Source organism: Rhinopithecus bieti, unplaced genomic scaffold (assembly GCF_001698545.2).
Source record: "Rhinopithecus bieti isolate Rb0 unplaced genomic scaffold, ASM169854v2 scaffold_10589, whole genome shotgun sequence".
Lineage (NCBI taxonomy): Eukaryota > Metazoa > Chordata > Mammalia > Primates > Cercopithecidae > Rhinopithecus > Rhinopithecus bieti.
This window is the reverse complement of record NW_016807065.1, coordinates 1,352,505-1,375,119: the sequence shown is the minus strand read 5'-3', so window position 1 is coordinate 1,375,119 and position 22,615 is coordinate 1,352,505. Positions and strand designations below refer to the sequence as shown.

The 22,615-nt window shown below is 46.3% G+C and overlaps 1 protein-coding gene across 1 annotated transcript in view; it reads right to left on the bottom strand.

The window, feature by feature from the left end:
* MUC16 (mucin 16, cell surface associated) overlaps positions 1-22,615 on the bottom strand; it is a 138,395-nt gene that overhangs the window by 24,361 nt on the left and 91,419 nt on the right. The window contains 19 exon segments of the mRNA XM_017880037.1: positions 758-930; positions 5,524-5,591; positions 5,689-5,813; positions 11,643-11,678; positions 12,009-12,181; positions 12,778-12,845; positions 13,056-13,177; positions 14,287-14,352; positions 14,604-14,639; positions 14,973-15,145; positions 15,770-15,837; positions 16,063-16,187; positions 17,695-17,730; positions 18,062-18,234; positions 18,826-18,893; positions 19,121-19,242; positions 21,187-21,252; positions 21,516-21,551; positions 21,864-22,036. Coding sequence (XP_017735526.1) covers positions 758-930; positions 5,524-5,591; positions 5,689-5,813; positions 11,643-11,678; positions 12,009-12,181; positions 12,778-12,845; positions 13,056-13,177; positions 14,287-14,352; positions 14,604-14,639; positions 14,973-15,145; positions 15,770-15,837; positions 16,063-16,187; positions 17,695-17,730; positions 18,062-18,234; positions 18,826-18,893; positions 19,121-19,242; positions 21,187-21,252; positions 21,516-21,551; positions 21,864-22,036 — 1,907 coding nt within the window.

The following is a 22,615-nucleotide window of genomic DNA, read 5'->3' as shown; positions in this document are numbered from 1 at the left end:
ATCGCGCCACTGCACTCCAGCCTGGGCAACAGAGTGAGATTCCATCTCAAAAAAAAAACAAAAAACAAAAAACAAACAAACAAAAAAAAACCCGAGAAGGGGAAATGTGTTTGTTTTGTTTTGTTTTGTTTTGTTTTGAGACAGAGTCTTGCTCTGTCACCAGGCTGGAGTGCAATGGCGCAATCTCGGCTCACTGCAACCTCCGCCTCCTGGGTTCAAGCGATTCTCCTGCCTCAGCCTCCCGAGTAGCTGGGACTACAGGCGTGTACCACCACACCCAGCTAATTTTTGTATTTTTGGTAGAGACAGGGTTTCACCATGTTGACCAGGGTAGTCTCAATCTCTTGGCCTTGTGATCTGCCTGCCTTGGCCTCCCAAAGTGTTGGGATTACAGGTGTGAGCCACTGCGCCCAGCGGTAAATGTGTTTTTTGTCCCCCAAGTGCCCCCACCAGGAAGACTCTTCTGTGAGTTAAACATGTAGAGTGGATCATAGCACTGAATGCTGACAAGTGGAGTTCATATCCTGGTTCCATCACCATCAAGGTAAATTGCTTAACCTGTCTAAGCCTCAGTTTCTTCATCGGTAAAATGGGATTAATCAAAGTCCAACCTTGCATGGTGGTTATGGGAGGGTCAGTGGTAACACCAAGACTTGAACCCCAAGTCTTTCCCTAGAGAACCGGCAAACAGACACCCTCCTGGGCTGCAGCGGGGGTTGGGGGTTAAGGCAGGGAGGTGGGGCTGAGAGCTGCTCACCGTTAAGGTAGAGGCTGTCTTTGTCCAGAGAGTAGGGGCCCAGCCGGGTGATGCCGTGGGTCTGCTGGCTCAGCTCATGGAACACCTGCTTGATAGGCAGACCTGGGCCACTGAGGGGCTGCAGGTAGGTGCAGAGGGTGTCCACCTGTGTCTTAGCGCCGTTCTTCACAGACCTGAGGAGGGAGAGGTGCACCTTTTGGGGATGAAGGCCACCTGGCACCTCTCCACTTGTGGTCACTGTCACTGCACAACTCACAGTCCATATTGTGGTCTCATTGACAATTTGCAGTTTCTCCACCTGGTCTTATCTATCATCTCAGGATCTCTGCACTTGCTGTTACTTTTGTCTGGAAGCTTCTCCCCATTTCTCCTTACTTGGATAACTTCCCGGTCATCCTCCAGGTCTCAGCTTAGAGGACTCCCTCCTCCTCCTCCTGTTCCTCCTCCTCCTCTTCCTCCTCCTTTTCCTCTTCTTCCTCCTCCTCTTCCTCCTCCTTCTCTTCTTCTTCCTCCTCCTCTTCCTCCTCCTCCTCTTCGTCCTCCTCCCCCTCCTCCTCCTCTTCCTCTTCCTCCTCTTCTTCCTCCTCCTATCTTCCTAGGCAATTCCTAGGCAAGGTCAGGAGCCTCCTCTGGGTCCCACAATCCTCGACTCTTCCCCTGTCACTGCCCTGATCACCCTCTATGTAATCATAAATTATTTGTTCCTGTTCCTACCAGAACATGGTCTCCACGAAGGAAGAAATGAACCAGTTTAGCTTACTCTTATTGTATCGAAGCCCCAGAACCTAGCACCCCTTGACAACTCCCTGCAAAAATCAAAGTCCTAATGAATGGAGAAACAAAATATAGCATTTACATATAAGCAGAATATTATTCAGCCCTGAAAAGGAAGGGAATTCTGACACATGCTACAACATGGATAAACTTTGAGGACATTATGCTTGATGAAATAAGCCAGTCATACAGTATAAACCAGGACATATACCATATATTCCTCCATTCATAGAAGGTCCTTAGAATCATCAGATTCACAGAGACAGAAAGTAGAATGGTGGGTGCCAGAGGCTTGAGGAGGGGGATGAGGAGTGAATACTTCATGGGGATGGAGTTTCAGTTTGGGAAGATGAGAAAGTTCTGGAGATGGATGATAGTGGTGATGGCTGCACAGTAATGTGAATGTGCTTGATGCCACTGAACAGGAAATATGGCTAAAACTGTAAATTTAATGTGATGTGTATGTTACCACAATTTAGAAAAAAAAAAAAAAAATCCAGGCTGGGCACAGGGGCTCACACCTATAATCCCAGCACTTCGGGAGGCTGAGGCGGGCGGATCACCTGAGGTCGGGAGTTTCAGACCAGCCTGACCAACATGGATAAGTCCCATTTCTACCAAAAATACAAAATTAGCCAGATGTGGTGGCGCAAGCCTGTAATCCCAGCTGCTCGGGAGGCTGAAGGCAGGGGAATCGCTTGAACACAGGAGGCAGAGGTTGCGGTGAGCCGAGATCATGCCTGGGCAACAAGAGCAAAGCTCCATCTTAAAAAAAAAAAAAAAAAAATCCAAGTCCTCCAAGGCCCTTCAACCCTGCTGATGTCTTGGGTCTCATCCTCTCTCTCTTTCCTTCTTGCTTTCTCTCTGTTCCAGCCACACTGGCCTCTTTGCCGTTTGTAGAACGTGCCAAGTTCATTTGCACCTCAAGACCTTTTCTCATGCTGTTCTCTCTGCCTGGAACAGTTTTCATGGCCATTTTGGACACAGCCCAGGATTCATCCTGGGTAAAGTTGCTCTTCCCATTACTTGCTATTTATTTATGTTTCATATCACTTTACCCCATTTGAAGCCACTTTAGTTAGATATTTATGTTCCTGTTTAGCATCTGTTCTCCACTGGGTGAGGGCAGGGACAGCATCTGTCTTATAACTCTAGTACCCAGCACCTGCCTCAGAGGAGCAGTGCCATGGGCATCAGTTGAGTAAAAATAAAAATGGAGAAGTAAATAGTAAATACCAAGAGAGTGCAAACTGACCCAAAGAAGTCAAGTTGGCAAGGATGCAAGAAAAGGAAACTCTTATACATGGTTGGTGGGAATGGTAGAGGAGTGGTGCCATGGGCATGGGTTGAGTAAAAATATGAATGGAGAAGTAAATAGTAAATACTAAGAGAGTGCAAAGTGACCCAGAAAAGTCACGTTGGCAAGGATGCACGAAAAGGAAACTCTTATACACTGTTGGTGGGAATGTAAATCAGTGCAACCTTGAATGAAAAACAGTATGGAGATTTCTCAAAGAACAAAAAAAATTAGAACTACCATTTGACCCAGCAATCCCACTGTTGGGGATCTACCCAGTGGAAAAGTTTTGGAAACAAATGGTGGTGATGGCTGCATGACATTGTGAATATAATCAATGTCACTGAATTGTACATTTAAAAATTGTTAAAATGACAGATTTTATGTTACATGTGTTTTTGCCACAATATAAAAAATTAATGATGTGATTTTAAAAAATAGATGCAGAAAAGGACCTTCTGAGAATAGCTCAACCCATAAATATCTAAAGGAAATGAGGCCAGATGTGGTGGTTCCTGCCTGTAAAATCCCAGCACTTCGGGAGGCCGAGGCAGGTGGATCACTTAAAGCCAGGAATTAGAGACTAGCCTGGACAACATGGCAAAACCCCTTCTCTACTAAAAATGCAAAAAAAATTTAGCTTGGTTGGGTATTGGGCACCTGTAATACTTGCTACCTGGGAGGCTGAGGCAGGAGAATCGCTTGAACCCGGGAAGCGGAGGTTGTGGTAAGTCAAGATAGCACCACCGCACTCCAGCCTGGGTAGCAAAAGCAAAACTCCTTGGGAGGTTGAGGTACAAGAATTGCTTGAACTCAGGAGGCAGAGTTTGCAGTGAGCTGAGATGGCACCACTGCACTCCAGCTCGGGTGACAGAGTCTCACTCTGTCTCAAAAAAAAAAAAGAAAAGAAAAAAGAAAAAGAAATGAAACCTGTATCTTAAAGAGATAGCTGCACTCCTATGTTCATTGTAGCACTATTCAAAATAGCCAAGATATGGAAATAAGCTAAATGACCTTCAGTGGATGAATGGATAAAGAAAATGTGGCATACACATATATAATCAAATATTACTTGGTCTTTAAAAAGAAGAAAATTCTGCCCCTTGGGATAACATAGATGGAGCTGGAGGACATTAGGCTAAGTGAAATAAGCCAGGCACAGAAAGACAAATACCGCACGATCGAACTTACAGGTGGAATCTAAAATTGTCAAACACATAGAAGCAGAGAGTAGGATGGTGGTTGCCAGGGGCTGGGAGGAGGAGCAAATGGGGTGATGTTGGTCAAAGGGTACAAACATGATAACTATGTAGAGGTAATAGATATATTAATTAGCTGAAATGTGGCCATCGTTTTGCAATGTATACCAAAATATCAAGTTGTACATTTTAAATGCAAATAATTTTTATATGTCAAAAAATCAAATTGTCAGGAATAAATAAAAAAGTTATTTATACCAGTCAGAATAACTATTACTAAAAAGACAAAAACCAACCAACCCACCAACCAGACAAACACCAAACAAGCAGATGCTGGCAAGAATTAAAAAAAAAGGGAACTCTTATACACTGTTGGTGGGAATGTGAATCAGTACAATCTCTGTGGAAAACAGTATGAGGATTTCTCAAAGAACAAAAACATAGAACTACCATTTGATCCAGCAATCCCACTATTGGGGATCTACCCAATGGAAAATAAATCATTATATCAAAGAGACACCTGCACGTGTTTGTTTATTGCAGCACTATTCACAATAGCAAAGACATGGACCTAACCTAAGTGTCCATCAACAGAAGACTGGATAAAGAAAATGTGGTATATATATATACCACGAAATACTATTCAGCCATAAAAAGAGTGAAATCATGTCTTTTGCAGCAACATGGATGGAATGGGAGTCCATTATCTTAAGTGAAACAACTCAGAAATAGAAAGTCAAATACCGCATATTCTCACTTATAAGTGGGAGCCAAAGGACTCCTTGTCCATTAGCTCATGGTCAAATACCATACGTTTTCACTTATACGTGGGAGCATGGACATGGACATAGAGTGTGGAATAATAGACACTGGATACTCAGAAAGGTGGGAGAGTGAGAGAAGGGTGGGGAACCTCACTTAATGGGTACAATGTACACTATTTGGGTGATGGGTACACTAAAAGCTACTGTCTGGAAGTCTACTGTCTGCAGACTTCACTATGCAATATACGCATGTAACAAAAACTGCACTTGCACTCCTTAAATCCATTTTAAAAAAAGAATGGGGCTGGACGTGGTGGCTCACACCTGTAATCCCAGTACTTTGGGAGGCCAAGGAGGGCGGATCATCTGAGGTCAGGAGTTCGAGATCAGCCTGACCAACATGGAGAAACCCCATCTCTACTAAAAATACAAATAAACAAAAAAAAAATAGCCAGGCATGGTGGTACATGCCTGTAATCCCAGCTACTCTGGAGGCTGAGGCAGGAGAATCACTTGAACCCAGGAGGCGGAGGTTGCAGCGAGCCAAGATTGTGCCATTGCACTCCAGGCTGGGCAGCGAGAGCAAAACTGCATCTCAAAAAAAAAAAAAGAAAAGAAAGAAAGAAAGATAAAAAGACAAAAAAAAAATATAGCCCACCCCAACCCAAGAGGGCCCTCCCGGTCAGAACCCTAAGTTCTTGGTGGTGGGCTGTGGGTGGGGGAGTTTCTCACCTTAGTGCAACGACCCTGCAACCTGTGTACTGTGCACCCAGGCTGCTCCTCTGGAACAAAGGGCTGAGCTGCAGAGGGAGAAGGGAGCCGGGGTTGGTCAGGGGCAGGCAGGTAACAGGCGTAGGATGGGCAAGGCAGGGCTGCAGGGGGAGGCAGGCCTCTCACCAGGTGCTGCATGACGTTGTCTGTGATGTTGAACTTGAGGGAGCCGGGTTGACCCATGTCCGCCATGTAGCGCAGGTTGTTGATGGTGAAGTTCAGTGTGAATGGCTCCTCGCTGACCACCCCGGCTAGGGCAGGGGGAAGAGAGAGAGAGAGAGAGAGAGAGAGAGAGAGAGAGAGAGAGAGAGACAGAGAGAGACAGAGAGAGACAGAGAGAGAGAGATGAATCTCTTGGGGAGGATGATGGGTGGGTAGGGGGTGGTGTGGGACAGGGTAGGGGCAGTGTGTTCCAAAGACCCTGTGTCCACCTCTCAATAAGCCCAAGGCTGACTTTTAATGGAGACATCTCCAGCAGCCAGTAAGGGTATGCTTAATAAGTTGGGATGTCCAGATGGGGTCCTACCCAAATGCAGGAAGGGAGGATTCTGTAAAAAGTACCAGTGATTCTGATCTTTCCCAGGGGAAAGGCTCCATATTACCACACTGATGCAGAAGTCATGCATGACTCCAGACATTTTTAATAAATGTATTCTCTCTCTCTCTCTTCCTGTCTCCCCCTTGATTCTTTCTCCCATTTCTCTCTCTCTCCTGCACTCACAACCAGGTATGCTAACCTTCTCTGCATTGGTTAACATGGCCAACAATCTTTGCAGCCATAACCAACCTCTCTGCACCTCAGTTTACTCATCTGTAAAATGAGATGACAGTGGTTCACAATGATGATTCCTGCCTCAACAGTTGTTATAAAGCTTAAACAAGTTAATCATTGTAAAGCGTGTAAGCACTGCTGGGCACACAGGTCAATATGGTGTACATGTTTATTATATGAAATATATCACAAATGCTTTCTAATCACTCCCTCTGTGTGGAACTTTATGGAAGTATGAGCTAAGGATTCTTTTTTCTCTTTTTTTCTTTTTCTTTTTTTTTTTTTGAGACGGAGTCTCACTCTGTTGCCCAGGCTGGAGAGCAGTGGTGCAATCTCGGCTCACTGCAAGCTCCACCTCCCAGGTTTTACGCCATTCTCCTGCCTCAGCCTCCTGAGTAGCTGGGACCACAGGTGTGCACCACCACACCCGGCTAGTTGTTTTTTTTTTTTTTTTTTTTTTTTTTTTTTTTTTTTTAAGTAGAGATAGGGTTTCACCGTGTTAGCCAGGATGGTCTTGATCTCATGACCTTGTGATCCACCTGCCTCAGCCTCCCAAAGTGCTGGGATTACAGGCATGAGTCACTATGCCCGGCCAAGCTAAGATTTAAGACAAACCGCTAGAAGAAAAGTTTACCTCTTCTTCTCTCCCTGCCTTCCTTCTTTTCATCACTCTTGAACTTCCTTCTGTTCATTCTTCCTTCTCTCCTTCTTTCTCTCTTGAACTTCCTTCTGTTCATTCTTCCTTCTCTCCTTCTCTGTTTCCATCCTTTCTTCTTCCCTTCCATCTTTCATTCTATTAATGCATTCTTTCTTGCTTGCTGACTTCCTTCCTTTCATTGTACCTTCTATCATTTATTTATCCTTCCTCTTCCTTCTCTCACTTATTTCCTTCTTTTCACCCATCCATTCATCCATTTATTCATCCATCCATCCATCCATTCATTTATCCATCCATCTATCCATCCATCCACCTACCCACTCATCTGTCCATCCATCCATCCATCCATCCATCCATCCATCCATCCACCCACCTACCCATTAATCCATCCATCCACCCACCCATCCGTTCATCCATCTGTCCATCCATCCATCCACCCATTCATCCACCCACCCATCCACCCATCCATCCATCATCTATCTTTCCTTCCTTACACCTCTCTTTTCTTCCTTCCATCCACTTATCCACCTTTCCTCCTCCTTTTCTTCTTTCATCCATTTTTTTATTTCTTTAATCCACTCATCCATCCTCTCTCCCTTCCTCCTTCCATTCATCACTTCTTCCTTCCATCTATCCACCTTGCCTTCCTTCCATATATATGGAATTGGTCCTACACTGCTCCAGGAACATTTGAAGGGGAGCAGGGGAGTGGGGTAAAGAAATATTCTGGCCCTTCAATAGCCCTGCCCACCATTGTCCCACCGATGCCTCCTATTGGCTGAACCTAACAGGCAGCTAGTTAGCATGGGAACCTGGGAAATGAAGTTTTCATGAGTCAGACATCTATCCCACAGAGCACAGGAAGGTTGGAGAATGGATCCGAGGAGAAAAACAAAACAAAACAAAACAAAACAAAACAAAACCCCACAAGTGGTATAATAGAGAAAGCCCATAAGAAGTTACATTCCTATAAAAGAGAAGCAGACAACAGAATATAAACCAATAAGTTCAAAAAAGTGAGAGAAGTATTGTGAAGGATTAACAGAAAAACAAACAAACAAACAAAACAACAACAACAACAACAAAAAACCCAGGATCTCATTTGGAAGTATGAGTGAGACAAATTAGTGTAAGAAATTGACTTTTCCTTCACAGTCCACAGATTGAACAGATAACCCACAGAGTGGGAGAAAATCTTCACAATCTACATATCCAACAAAGGACTAATATCTAGAATCTACAACGAACTCAAACAAAATAGCAAGAAAAAAACAAACAATCCCGTCAAAAAGTGGGCTAAGGACATGAATAGACAATTCTCAAAAGAAGATACACAAATGGCCAATGAACATATGAAAAAATGTTCAACATCACTAATGACCAGGGAAATGAAAATCAAAACCATAATGTGATACCACCTTACTTCTACAAGAATTGCCATAATCAAAAAATAAAAAAATAATAGATGTGGCTCTGGGGGCCAAGACAGTCGGCTAGAAGCAGCAGCGCTCGGAGGCTCCCATTGAAAAAAACCACAATAAGTGTGTGAATCCTTCCCTGGCAACCAAGATATCCAGGTTCCCTCATCAAAACTGACTAGAAGGCTGGCAGTGACCCACGGAGAGAAGGAAGAGCAGTGTGGTGTGGTGGCCCACCTGAGAGACACAAGGGGAAGGGAAATCCCTTCCCCCCAGCCAAGGGAGGTGGTGAGTGAGCAGGCTATCCAATCTGGGGAAACTGTGCTTTTTCCACGGAACTGTGCAACCCACAGATTGGAAGATCCCATTCGCGAACCCATGCCACTGGGACCTAGTGTCCCAATCCCAGAACGCGCAGATTTTTACAGCTGGAATCTGCCTAAGCCTACGGAATTCCCCGGGGGAGGGGCGACCAGCACTGGCTGCAGCTGCCTGCTGTCTAAGTCTTTTGAATTCCTTGGGGGAGGGGCAACAGCCAGCACTGGGACTCACAACTGCCTAACACGCTAAGCTCCCTGGGTGGGGGAAGGGCGGCACCCCTTTCTGTAGCTCCAGGCTGTGCTTTTTCCTTGCTGGAGCCAGTAAGGCTGAATGGCTTCCTCCCAAGGTTTGTCCCCACAGTCCATCACACCGGCTGTGGCAGTCTGCAGCCAAAGTGACTCTTCAGGGCTTACCCTGACCCAACCTTCCTCAGTGGGCAGGGCTTTCCTGCAGGATCTCCAATAACTCCAGCCAGAGGCTCAGGGACAGAATTCAGACTCCCTGGGCTTGAGCCCCTAGTGGGAGGGGTGACTGCAGTCTCTGCGGACCAGCAGAGTTAGCTTCTCCTCCTGGTAGTTGTGAGGAATCCAGGCAGCCCAGATCTGTGGGTTTCCCCCCAGTGAAGCACCTCCTCTCCACCAGGGACAAAGTGCTTCATTAAATGGGTCCTGTTCCCCATGCCAGTCAACTGGGTGAGACCCTCCAACAATAGTTGTCAGACACCCTATACAGGAGCGATCCTCCTGGCATCAGGTTGGTGCCCCTCAAGGTCAGAGGTCCCAGAAGAAGCAGGCACCTATCTTTGCTGCTCTCCAGCCTCCCCGTGTGACATCTCCGGGCATGGGAGCGAATCAGATGAATAGGGCCTGAAGTGAACCCCTAACAAACTGCAGCAGCCCTACAGAAGAGGGACCTGACTATTGACAGAAAAACAAGCAGAAAGTGATGACAACAGCATAAGCAACAACTACAACAACAAAAAGCCCTCCACAAAAACCCCTCCAAGGATCAGCAGCCTCAAAGCCTGAAACTAAAACTCACAAAGATAAGAAAGAATCAACAAAACTATACTGAAAACCCAAAAGACCAGAGTGCCTCTTCTCCAAATGACCGCAACATCTCTCCATTAAGGGTGCAGAACTGGATGGAGGATCAGATGGATGAATTGACAGAAATAGGCTTCAGAAGATGGGCAATAAAAAAGTACAATGAGCTAAGGAAGCATGTCCTAACACAATGCAAAGAAGCCAAGAACCCTGATGAAAGGTTAAAGGAATTGCTAACTAGAATAAACAGTTTAGAGAGGAACATAAACAACCCGATGGAGCTGAAAAACACAGCACAAAAGCTTCGTGAAGCATACACAAGTATCAACAGCCAGATTGATCAAGTGGAAGAAAGGATATCAGCAATGACCAAGCTGAGCCTGAGTTGAGCCTTCTAGGGAAACCAAAGAGCCAGCTACACATCATCAAGGAACCTAACTCTCTTGAATTCTGCCCCATAATCCTGAGTCAGCTCCAACTGAATTGATAGCGACTGATTTTTTTTTTTTTGGTGACCATTCTGAAGCTGTTTTGAACTGAGAGAAAATGAATGCTGTTATCAATTGGTGATGTCTGCCATGAATGCTGCAATCAATTAATGATGTCTGTCATGGATAAGGGAGTACAGCAGATGCCATATAATTTTCCAGTGTAAACTCTGGCAGACGCTAAAGTTGAACCAAGGCAGAAGAGGAAAGTTTCCATACATTATAAGAAAGCATACTTCATTCTTTCCTTCCCTGGGAAATCCATGTTTTCCTGTAGATCTAAATCTGTCAATCTACCATGTACAGGGTCCTGAAGTAGATACTAGGGAAGCACAAGGGAGTAAGACACAGTTGCTCCAATCAGCAGGTTTATGCACTATTGGGGTGACTGGATATAAACACAATCTTCAAAGCAGAGAAAATGTGTTTGCAATTGACTTAAAAAAATATGCAACAGGACTTAGAGTGAGTGATAAAATAAAAGGTTCCCATAATTCTTTTGCCTATAATAATTCAAGTTTTTTTTTTTTCTTTTTAGAAATCATATTAAATGGTACTAGTTAAACACTGAGCATAGCACTTTGGTGCATATTCAGGACCCAATAAGTTCATATATTATCTATTACCTTTGTTATCACCACCACCATCATAATCATCACCATCCCTGTCATCATCACCATCATTACTGTCATAATCACCACCATCATTACCACCATCACCATCATCATTATCACCATCATCACCACCACCATCACCATTGTCATCATGATCATCATAATCACCATCACCATCGTCATCATCATTGCCACCATCAGTATCATCATAAAAATAGCTCTCTGAGAGGAGAGATTATTAATTGTTTCATGATCCATGCCATGTCCCCAGGATTTGGCAAAGCCCCAGGGCTTGGCACAGTGCTCAATAAAGTTTGTTGGTTGGCTCATCATCACTAGATTTATGAAGAATTTCCATCTTTATTTGACTGAATAATGGAAGAGATGTTTACACTCATCAGCCATGCTCTAACAGAGGCGCCATTGGCATGTACTTATTCAAGGGACCAGTAGAAGGGATGGAGTCCCAGAATTTCCCAGGTCCACTGTAGCAGTCCCAAGAGCTACAGAGAAGCCCTCTTCAGAGGAAGCATCCAACCCTCTCATGGCAGAAAGTTCAGCAAATACAACTATTTACAGGCCTTGCTGCATGTGGGGCCTGAGTTGAGTCTCTCTCTGGAGTTGGCCAGAAGGGAAAGGGAATAACTTGTGCCCTCCCAGCCCCTTTCCTTATGAAGAGGACATAGGGGCATAGGAAGAGGGGACAGCACCTGCCCTGCTTGGCGTATAATTGGGGCCACTGGAACATCAGTTGAATACTCACTGCTGGTGGTGGGCACAGAGCTCCGATGGGTGAAACCTGCATAGAGAAGGAGGGAGGAGACTGGGTAAGGGTTAAGGGAGAGGTGGGGAATCAAATAGGGGTCACAGATACCCGAATGGAATGGAAGAAGTTTCAAGGAACAGGGGCCTTTGAAGATTCTCTATCAGTACTCTCAGATCAGGGAAGAAGGTACTTGGGATGAACTCAGTCCAAGATGAAGAAACTATGAAGTTAAGACATCAGTCATCACACACAAACAACATAGCCAAGACTTCAATGGCCAGTCAGGGAGTGTGACTTCAAGTCAGAGAGTAAGAGGCTGCCCAGCAAAGAGGAAGACTCCCCAACCACATCACAGCTGCTCACCATTGACATAGAGACTGTCCCTGTCCAGGGTGTAGGGGCCCAGCTCAGTGATGCTGTGGGTCAGCTGGCTCAGCTCCAAATACAGCTGCTCTCTGTCCAGTCCAGGGCCTGTGGGGTCAGGGCGGTGGGTGCAGATGGCATCCACTCTGGTGGCTTCCCCATCCTTCTCTGGCCTAGGGAGGGCAGATAAGGGGAATGACATTAAATAGATTGCCTACAGGGAGGCATTCTGAGATTCCTGAGGGCAGGACAGGAAGGGGACAGAGGAAATGAGAATCCTCATGGATAGATGAGAAGCCATACTAAGATTTTCTGAATGCACTGACTTCCAGGCAGCCTGGGAATGTGAGTAGGGTCAGGAATACAAGAATTTTATAAAATTGCATTCTCATGGCATGGGGACAGGACAGCCCAGACTTGAGAAACATTAAAAGCTGGAATTGGGGATAAAAGCAAGTGGATGAGGGATGTTTATCCTGAGAGAAACCTTGGAAGATAATTTAACACCTGAAGGAGAGGGAGGTGGGGAGAAGTAAGAAATTCAGAGGGATCACCAAGGTAGAAGCCTGATCTGGCTGATGGGCCCTGCAAGTTCTCTCGGTTGATGGGGAAGGTGGTAGGATCAGGAGATATGTTGGTCCTGGAGCCACCAATGCCTGAATTCCACTTGTGCTGAGGACTTCCACAGAGAGGGAAGGAAGAAAGCTGACCAAACTCCTTGGGCCTGGGAACACTTGGGGCAGCCAGACTGGTTATTCTCAGTTCTCACCTGAGCAAGGTCAGCCTGCAGCCAGAGTACAGAGGGCCAACACTGGTGTTCTTGAACAAGGACCTTAGCTGTGGTGGAGGAAGAGGGAGGTGAGTAGGACAGCTGAGGACGTAGGAGCGAGGAAGATGTAAGGTGGGAGGGGCTGTAATCAGGGGGTGAGAATTGCATCTCTCAGGTGAGGGGAGGTGGGTGAGATCTTCTTCCATGCCTTGGAATGGGTGACGTAGATGGAACGAGACAAGGTGGGCAGGGCAGAGTGAGGTGGGCAGGGCTCTCACCAGACCCTGAAGAACCCTCTCTGTAGTGTTGAACTTCCTGGAGCCAGGCCACATGTTCTCCTCATACTGCAGGTTAGTGATGGTGAAGTTGAGGGTGAATAGTATCAGGAGATGGCTGGCAGCTGTAGTGCAGGTGGGAAATAAACACTATGTTCAAAAGTAGAGAATATTTAAGAGTTTGTAATAAACTTATCTCTAAACATATGCAACCAGATTTAAAGAGAGTGATAAAACAGGTTTTCATGCCTCTCTTGACTATAATGATCAAAGTTTTCCATAGAGCATGCTAAATAGTAATAGTTAGATGCTGAGCACAACCTTTCGTGCATATTCAGGGTTCCATAATACTAGATGCTAACTGTTACCTTTGTTATCACCACCATCATCATCATCACCAACACTGCGGCCATCACTTACATTATTGTCATCACCACCACCATCAGGACCAAAACCAAGATCATCATAATCCCTATCATCCCCATCACCATCATCATCATCATCCACATCATCACCTGCACATCAGGAACACGGTCACCAGCACCATCACTGTTTCATCCTTACCATCATAACGATCACCACCACCATCATCATCATCACGATCACCACCACCACCGCCACACAGCCATCATGATCCACATCACCACCACTAGTACCATGATCACCAACACCCTCATTACATCATCCTTAACCATCATAACCACCACCACTATCATCATCATCCTCATTGTCAATATCACCATCACATTGTCAATCACCACCACAACCACCACCATCACCACCACCACTGTCATCCTTCCCATAATCACCACCAACACTATCATCATCATCATCATCACATCATCATTACTGTAAAACCACTACCATCATCAATATCATCATCATCTTCTTCATAATCACCATTATCATCACATCATGGTCATCAGCATCGCCATCATTATTGTAATCATCTCCAGCAACATCATCATCACCACTATCCTCAAAATAAAATAATCACCACATCATCCTCAAAATGAAATAAAATAAGCCCTCTGAGGGCAGAGATTTTTACCTCTTTTGTGTTCCCTGCCTTATCTCTAGGGCCTGGCAGAGAGTGGGTGCTCAAAGAAGTTTGTTGGGTGACTCATCATCAGTAAATCTGCTATGATTTTTAATCTTTATTTAAGTAAAAAGAACAGAGATGTTGACACTCATCATGCATACTCTAATAGAGGTGTCATTGACTGGCACTTACCTGAAGGGCCAAGTATTGAGGTTGGAGTCCTAGATGCTCCCAGATACACTGTGGGGATCCCAGGAGCTGAGGAGAAGCCCACATTAGTTAAAGCAGCAAGCTCTTTCATGGCAGAAATGCCAGCAGATAGGAGTATTTCTGCATACGGGGCTTGAGATTAGTGTCTCTCTGGAGCTGGGCCAGAGGGAAAGGGAATCATTTATACCCTCTCAGATCCTTCCCTCATGAAGAAGGTATAGGGGCATAGGAGAAGCAGGTCAGCTCCTGTCCTGCTTGGAGTAGGATTTGGGCCACTGGAATGTTAGTAGAATACTCACTGCTGGTGGTGGGCACAGAGCTCCGATGGGTGAAACCTGCATAGAGAGGGAGGAAGGAGAGTGGGTAAGGGTTAAGGGAAATGTAGGGGACCAAAAGGGGTCAGTGCTACCATGGCGCAATTGAAGGAGTTTCAGGGAACAGGGGCTTTGAGGATTCTCTATAAGCACCCTCAGATCAGGGAAGAAAGTCCTGAGGATGAAGGTCTCCAGTACAAGATGAGGAAGAAACCATGAAGTTCAGATTAGTCATCAAATACAGACAACATGGCCAAGACTTTAATGGTCAGGCAGGGAGTGTGACCTCAAGACAGAGAGTAGAGGTCTTCTCAACAAGGAAGAAGAAACTCCAACCACATCACAGTTGCTCACCATTGACAAAGAGTCTGTCATTGTCCAGGGTATAGGGGCCCAGCTCAGTGATGCTGTGGGTCAGCTGGCTCAGCTCCCAATACAACTGCTCTCTGTCCAGCCTAGGGCTTTTGGGGTCAGGGTGGTGGGTGCAGATGGCATCCACTCCAGTGGCTGCCCCATCCTTCTCAGGCCTGGAGAGGGCAGGTGAGGGGAATAATAATAAAGTTTTATCTAGGGAGGAGTCCCAAGATTGCTGAGTGAAGGACAGGAAGGGGCCACAGGAAATGAGAAGCCTGGTACACAGATGAGAAGCCACACTTAGATTCTCTGAGTGCACTGACTACTGTCCAGCTTGGGACAGTGAGCATACTTGTGGATACAAGAATTTTTCTAACATTGCAGTGTGGCTCTCGCATTCTCATGGCATGGGGACAGGACAGTTTAGACTTGAGACAGGTGAAGAGCTGGAATTGGGAATTAAACAAGTGAATGAGGCATGTTTGTCTTGAGAGAAATCCTGGTTAGAGAATTTAACACCTAAAGGCAAAGGAGGTGGGAAGAAAAGAGGGAATTCAGAGGGATGGCCAGGGTGAAAGTCCAATCTTTCTGATGGACCCTGTGGAAATTTTCAGTTGATTTGGGTGGGATGGCAAGGGGCAGTAGTAATATTGGGAGACAGATTAGTCTTGGAGCCACTGTTCCTTGAGTTCCATCTTTGATGAGAATAACCACAGAGAGGGCAGGAAAAAGAAGTCCAAACTCATGGAGACTGGAAACAATTGAGGCCACAAAGTTTGGCAATTCTAAAGTCTCACCTGAGCAAGGTCAGTCTGCAGCCAGAGTACAGAGGGCCAACACTGGTGCTCTTGAACAGGGGCCTGAGCTGTGGGGGAGGGAGAGGGAAGTGAGTAGGATGGCTGAGGGGGTAGGGGCAGGGGACTATCATTGGGGCTGGCACCAGTAGGTGGGCCTGGCATCAGTGGATGGGGGCTTATGTCTCTGGGTGTGAGGGGAGGTGGGTGAGATCTTCTTCTGTGCCATGCCATGAGTGAGGTAGGTGGGACTAGACAAGGTGAACTGGGCAGAGTGAGATGCTTGGGGCTCTTACCAGGCCCTGAAGGACCCTCTCCATGGTGTTGAACTTCCTGGAGCCAGGGTGCTGCATGTTCTCCTCATACCGCAGGTTGGTGATGGTGAAGTTGAGAGTGAATGGCACCAGGAGAGGGCTGGCAGCTGCCGTGGAGGTGGGAAAGAAATGACATGTTCAAGAGTGGAGAACTCTATACATTTCCAAAAGGCCTGCTTCTAAACATATGCAACGGGATTTAAAGAGAGAATAAAATAAAAAGTTTCCATGCGTCCCTTGACTATAACGATAGAAGTTTCTAACCAAGCCTACTAAATAATAGTAGCAGCTAGCATACCTCTTGGTGCATATTCAGAGTTCTATAATACTAAATACTATCTATTACCTTTATTATCTCCACTGTCATCATCAATGTCACCAACACTGTGACCCTCACTATTATTATTGTCATCACCACCAGCATCAGCACCACTCACATCAGCACCAAAATCATGACCAAAACCATGGTGGGGATGATTCTAGCATCCCCACTACCATCATCATCATCATCACCACCACCACAATCATCATCATTTGCATTCACCAGCACCATGATTACCAACACCCATTTCATATGCATCATTACTGCTCAATCACCACCGCCAGCCACCATCACGCACCGCGATGTATCAGCTTATGAATCAGTCCACTATCGTGTCATTGTAAAGCCATCACAATCACTATTGTCAATCACTACCACAACCACCATCATCCTTACAACCATCATTCTTCCCATAATCACCCCCACAACTATCCTCATCATCATCACATGATTACCATCATAACCACCACCACCATCATCATTATTCATTGTCAACATCATCATTACTATTGTCAATCACTACCAAAACCACCACCGTCACCAACACCACTATCATCCTTCCCATAATCACCACCACCATTGTCATCATCATAGCATCACCATTATAACCCCTGCCACCAACATCATCATCATCATCACCACCACCATCTTCATAATTATCATCCTTATTGCCATCATTACTAGCATCACCATTTTTATTGTCATCATCTCCAGTAACCTCACCACCAACAACCTCCATCACCCTCACAATAAAATAGGCTTCCTTGCAGCAGAGATTTTTAACTCTTTTGTGTCCCCTTCCTTATCCCTAGAGTCCTACAGAAACTAGGCACTTAATTAAGTTTGTTAGATGACTCCTCATCCATAGATTCACTAGGATTTTTTATCTTTATTTAAACAAAAATGGCAGAGATGTTGACAGTCATCAGGCATGCTCTAACAGAGCAATTGATTTGTATTTATCTGAGGGACCAGGTTTAGAAGTTGGAGTCCCAGATGTTCCCAGGTCCACTGTGAAGGTCCCAGGAGCTGAGGAGAAGGCCTCTTTAGTGAAAGTGTCAAACCCTGTCATGGCAGAAATGCCAGCAGGTAGGAGTGTTTATGGACCTTGCTACATGTGGGGCTTGAGCTGGGTCTCTCTCTGAAGAGACTTGGGCCAGAAGGGAAAGGGAAAAACTTGTGCTGTCCCAGCTCCTTTGCTCATAGTGGACATAGGGGGATGTGAAGAGGGTTCAGTTCTTGCTCTGCATGGTATAGGATCAGGAGCACTGGAACATCAGTGGAATACTCACTGCTGGTGGTGGGCACAGAGCTCCGTTGTGTGAAACCTGCATAAAGATGGAGGGAGGAGGGTAGGTAAGGGTTAAAGGAGTGGTGGGGCACTATATAGGGGTGAGAGTACCCTGTTGCAATGGAAGGAATTTCCCAGAACATGAGCCATTGAAGATTCTCTATCAGCACCCTCAGATCCAGAAAGCAGATCCCCAGGAAGAACTCAGTCCAAGATGAAATAGAAACCATGAAGTTCCAACCTCAGCTGTCACATACAGACAACATGGCCGAGCATTCAATAGCCAGTTAGGGAGTGTGACCTCAAGGCAGACAGTAGAGGCTTCCCAGCAAGGAGGAAGAGACTCCAACCACATCACAGCTACTCACCATTGACATAGAGACTGTCCCTGTCCAGGGTGTAGGGGCCCAGCTCAGTGATGCCATGGGTTAGCTGGCTCAGTTCCCAGTATAGCTGCTCTCTGTCCAGTCCAGGGCTTTTGGGGTCAGGGTGGTAGGTGCAGATGGCATCCACTTTGGTGGCTGCCCCATCCTTCTTGGGCCTGGGGAGGGCAAGATTGGGGAAAGACAATACATAGATTGCCTAGGGAGGGGTCCTGAGATCCCATGGGGCAGGACAGGATGGGGCCAGAGGAAATGAGAAGCCTGGTAGAGAAGTGAGAAGCCACACTTCCATGCTCTGAGTACACTGACTCTCAGCAACTATGAGCAGAATCACGGATGCAAGGATTTTTATAAAATTGCAAAGTGGAAACTTTTTTATACAATTGCAAAGAGGAGAACTCATACTTGAGACAGGTGAAGAGCTGGGACTGGGGATGAAAGCAAGTGGACGAGGCATGTTTTTCTTGGGAGAAATCCTGGGAACAGCATTTAACAGACTTTAACCACTTGTGGAAAGGCAGGTAGGGGAAAGGAGGGAATTCAGAGGGATGACCAAGGTAGAAGCCCAGTCGTGCTGATGGGCTCTGCATCTCTCAGTTGAGGTGGGAGGTGCTAGGATCAGGAAGCACATTGGTCTTGGAGCCACTGCCTGCTGGATTCCACTTGTGCTGTGGACATCTCCAGGGAGTGCAGAAAGGAAGCAGGTCAGACTTCTCAGATCAGTCAGACTGGCTGTTCTCAGTTCTTACCTGAGTAAGGTCAGTCTGCAGCCAGAGTACAGAGGGCCAACACTGGTGTTCTTGAACAAAGGCCTGAGCTGTGGAGGAGGGAGAAAGAGGTGAGTGGGAGGGCTGAAGTCATAGGGGTGTGGTAGAAGGGAGGTGGGCAGCGCTGGCAACAGTTGGTGGGGCTGGCATCAGTGGTTGGGGCATGCATATCTGGGGGCAAGATGAGGTAGGTGAGATCTTCCGTGCTCTGCAACAGGTGAGGTGGGCAGGACTAAACATGGTGAGTGGGGTAGAATGAGGTGTGTGGGGCTCTTACCAGACCCTGAAGGACTCTCTCTGTGGTGTTAAACTTTCCAGAGCCAGGGTGATGCATGTTCTCATACCACAGGTTAGTGATGGTGAAGTTAATTGTGAATAGCACCAGGAAAGGGCTGGCAGCTATAGTGAAGATGGGAAATAAATAGTGTTCAAAATAGAGTAACATTTAAGAATTTGTGATAGAGGCTGGGATCATGTCTGTAATCCCAGCACTTTGGGAGGCCAAGGCGGGTGGATCATGAGGTCAGGAGATTGAGACCATCCCGGTTAACACGGTGAAACCCTGTCTCTACTAAAAACACAAAAAAATTAGCCGGGCGTGGTGGCAGGCGCCTGTAGTCCCAGCTATTCAGGAGGCTGAGGCAGGAGAATGGCGTGAACCCAGGAGGCGGAGCTTGCAGTGAGCCCAGATCGCGCCACTGAACCAGATCTAGCCTGGGTGATAGAGGGAGACTCGTTTCAAAAAAAAAAAAAAAGAATTTGTGATAGAATTGTTTCTAAACATTTGCAACATGATTCATGATTTAAAGTGACAAAATAAAAGGTTTTCATGCCTCTTTTGACTGTAATGATAGATAGTTTTCATAGAGCATCCTAAATAATAGTAGTTAGATGCTGAGCATAGCTCTTGGTGCATATTCAGTATTCCATACTACTAGACATTATCTACTACTTTGTCAACATCATGATCATCATCAACATCAGCAACACTGTGATCATCACTATCATTATTGTCATCACCAACAGCATCAGCACAAAACCATGACCATCATAATCCCTATCATCCGCACCCATCGTCATTATCACACCACCATCACCACAACCATCATCATCCATATAATCACCACTAACACATGGTCACTAACACCATTATCATATCATTTTTTTTTTTTTTTTTTTTTTTTGAGACAGAGTCTCGTTCTGTCGCCCAGCCTGGAGTGCAGTGGCCGGATCTCAGCTCACTGCAAGCTCCACCTCCTGGGTTCCCGCCATTCTCCTGCCTCAGCCTCCCGAGTAGCTGGGACTACAGGCGCCCGCCACCTCGCCCGGCTAGTTTTTTTTTTTTTGTATTTTAGTAGAGACGGGATTTCACCATGTTAGCCAGGATGGTCTCGATCTCCTGACCTCATGATCCACCCGTCTTGGCCTCCCAAAGTGCTGGGATTACAGGCTTGAGCCACCGCGCCCGGCCTATCGTATCATTCTTACCGTCATAACCACCATCACCACCACCACCACCATCATCATCATTATCATCATCATCACCACCATCATTATCCTTTTTGTCAACATCACGATCACATTGTCAATTACCATCAGAACAATCACATCACCACCATCACTGTCATCCTTCCCATAATCATCACCACCACTATCGTCATCATCACCATCAAAACCACTACCACCACCATCATCATCACCATCATCATCATCACCACCACCATCACCAGCAACGCCATCATTGTTGTCATCATGTCCACCACCATCATCACCACCACCCCTATCATTATCATCATCATCACAATAATATAACCTTCCTGAGGAGAGAGATTTGTATTTCTTTTGTGTTCCCCGCCTTATCCCTAGGTCCCTGAAGCAGCCAGACTCTCAATAAAATTTGTTGGTTGACTTCTCATCACTACATTCACTAGGACTTTTCATCTTTATGTAAGTGAAAATGGCGGAGTTGTAGGCCGGGTGCGGTGGCTCACGCCTGTCATCCCAGCACTTTGGGGGACCAAGGCAGACAGATCACGAGCTCAGGAGTTCAGGATCAGCTTGACCAACATGGTGAAGCCCCATCTCTACTAAAAATATAAAAATTAGCTGGGCGTGGTGGCATGCACCTGTAATCCCAGCTATCCAGGAGGCGGAGGCAGGATAATTGCTTGAACCCAGGAGGCAGAGGTTGCAGTGGGCCAAGATCGCACCATTGCATTCCAGCACAGAGTAAGACAGAGTAAGACTCCATCTCAAAAAAGGAAAGAAAAAGAAAAGAAAATGGCAGAGATGTTGACACTCCTCAGGCATGCTGTAATAGAGATGGCACTGAATGGTACTCACTCGTGGGTCCAGACAGGGAGGCTGGAGTTCTCGAGGTTCCCAGGGGCATTGTGGAGGTATCAGGAGCTGAGGAGAAGGTTTGCTGTATTAGTGAAAGCAGCAAACCCTCTCATGGCAGAAATACCAGCAGGCAGGAGTATTTATAGCCCTTGCTGCACGTGGGGCTTGAGCAGGATCTCCATCTGGAGATGGGCCAGAGGGAAAGGGGAATAACTTGTGCTCTCTCAGTTCCTTCCCTCATGAAGAGGATACAGGGGCATAGAAGGAGAGGAAAGCTCCTGCCCTTTATGTGTAGGATCAGGAGCACTGGAACATCAATTAATACTCACTTCTGGTGGTCATCATGGAGCTCTGATGGGTGAAACCTGCATTGAGATGGAGGGAGGAGAGTGGGTAAGTGTTAACAGAGTGGTGGGGTACCCTGGTGCAACAGAAGAAATTTCCCAGAACACGGGACATTGAAGATTCTCTATCAGCACCCTCAGATTTAGAAAGCAGATCCTGAGGGTAAACTCAGTCCCAGATGAAGAAGAAACCATGAGGTTTTGACCGTGGCCACCACATACAGACAACATGGCTGAGCCTTCAATAGCCAGACAGGGAGTGTGACCTCAGGCCAGAGAATAGAGGCTGCCCAGCAAGGCAGAAGAGACTCCAGCCACATCAAAGTTGCCCACCATTGACATAGAGACTGTGTCTGTCCAGGGTGTAGGGGCCCAGCTCAGTGATGCCGTGGGTCAGCTGGCTCAGCTTCCAGTACAGCCGCTCTCTGTCCAATCCAGGGCTTTGGGGGTCAGGACGGTGAGTGCAGACAGCATCCACTCTGGTGGCTGCCCCATCCTTCTCAGGCCTGGGGAGGGCAGATGAAGCAAATAACAATTGAAAACTTGCCTCAGGGGGAGTTCTGAGGTTTCCTGAGGCCAGACAGGAAAGGACCAGAGGAAATGAGAAGCCTGGGAAAGAGGTAGTAAGTCACATTTAGATTCTCTGAGTGTCCCGGCTGCCAGCCAGCCCAGGACTGTGAACAGAGTCACAGATGCAAGAACTTTTTATAAAATTGCAAGGTGAAGCCTGCATTCTCATGGCATGGAGACAAAAGTACTCAGACATGAGACAGATGAAGAGCTGGAATTGGGGATGAAAGCTTGTCTTGTGAGAAATCCTGGGGACAGAATTTAACAACTGGAGGAAAGGGAGGTGGGTGGAAAGGAGGGAGTTCAGAGGGATGACCAAGGTAGAAGCCCAATTCTCCTGATGAACTCTGCAGAATCTCTCTGTTGATTGGGGTGGTGCTGATGGTATCAAGAGACAGATTAGTTTTGAAGCCACTGCTTCCTGAATTCCATCTTTTGTGAGGACATTCACAGGGATGGCAGGAAAAAAAAAAACAATTCAAACTCTTTGAGTCTAGGAACAATTGGGGCAGCTA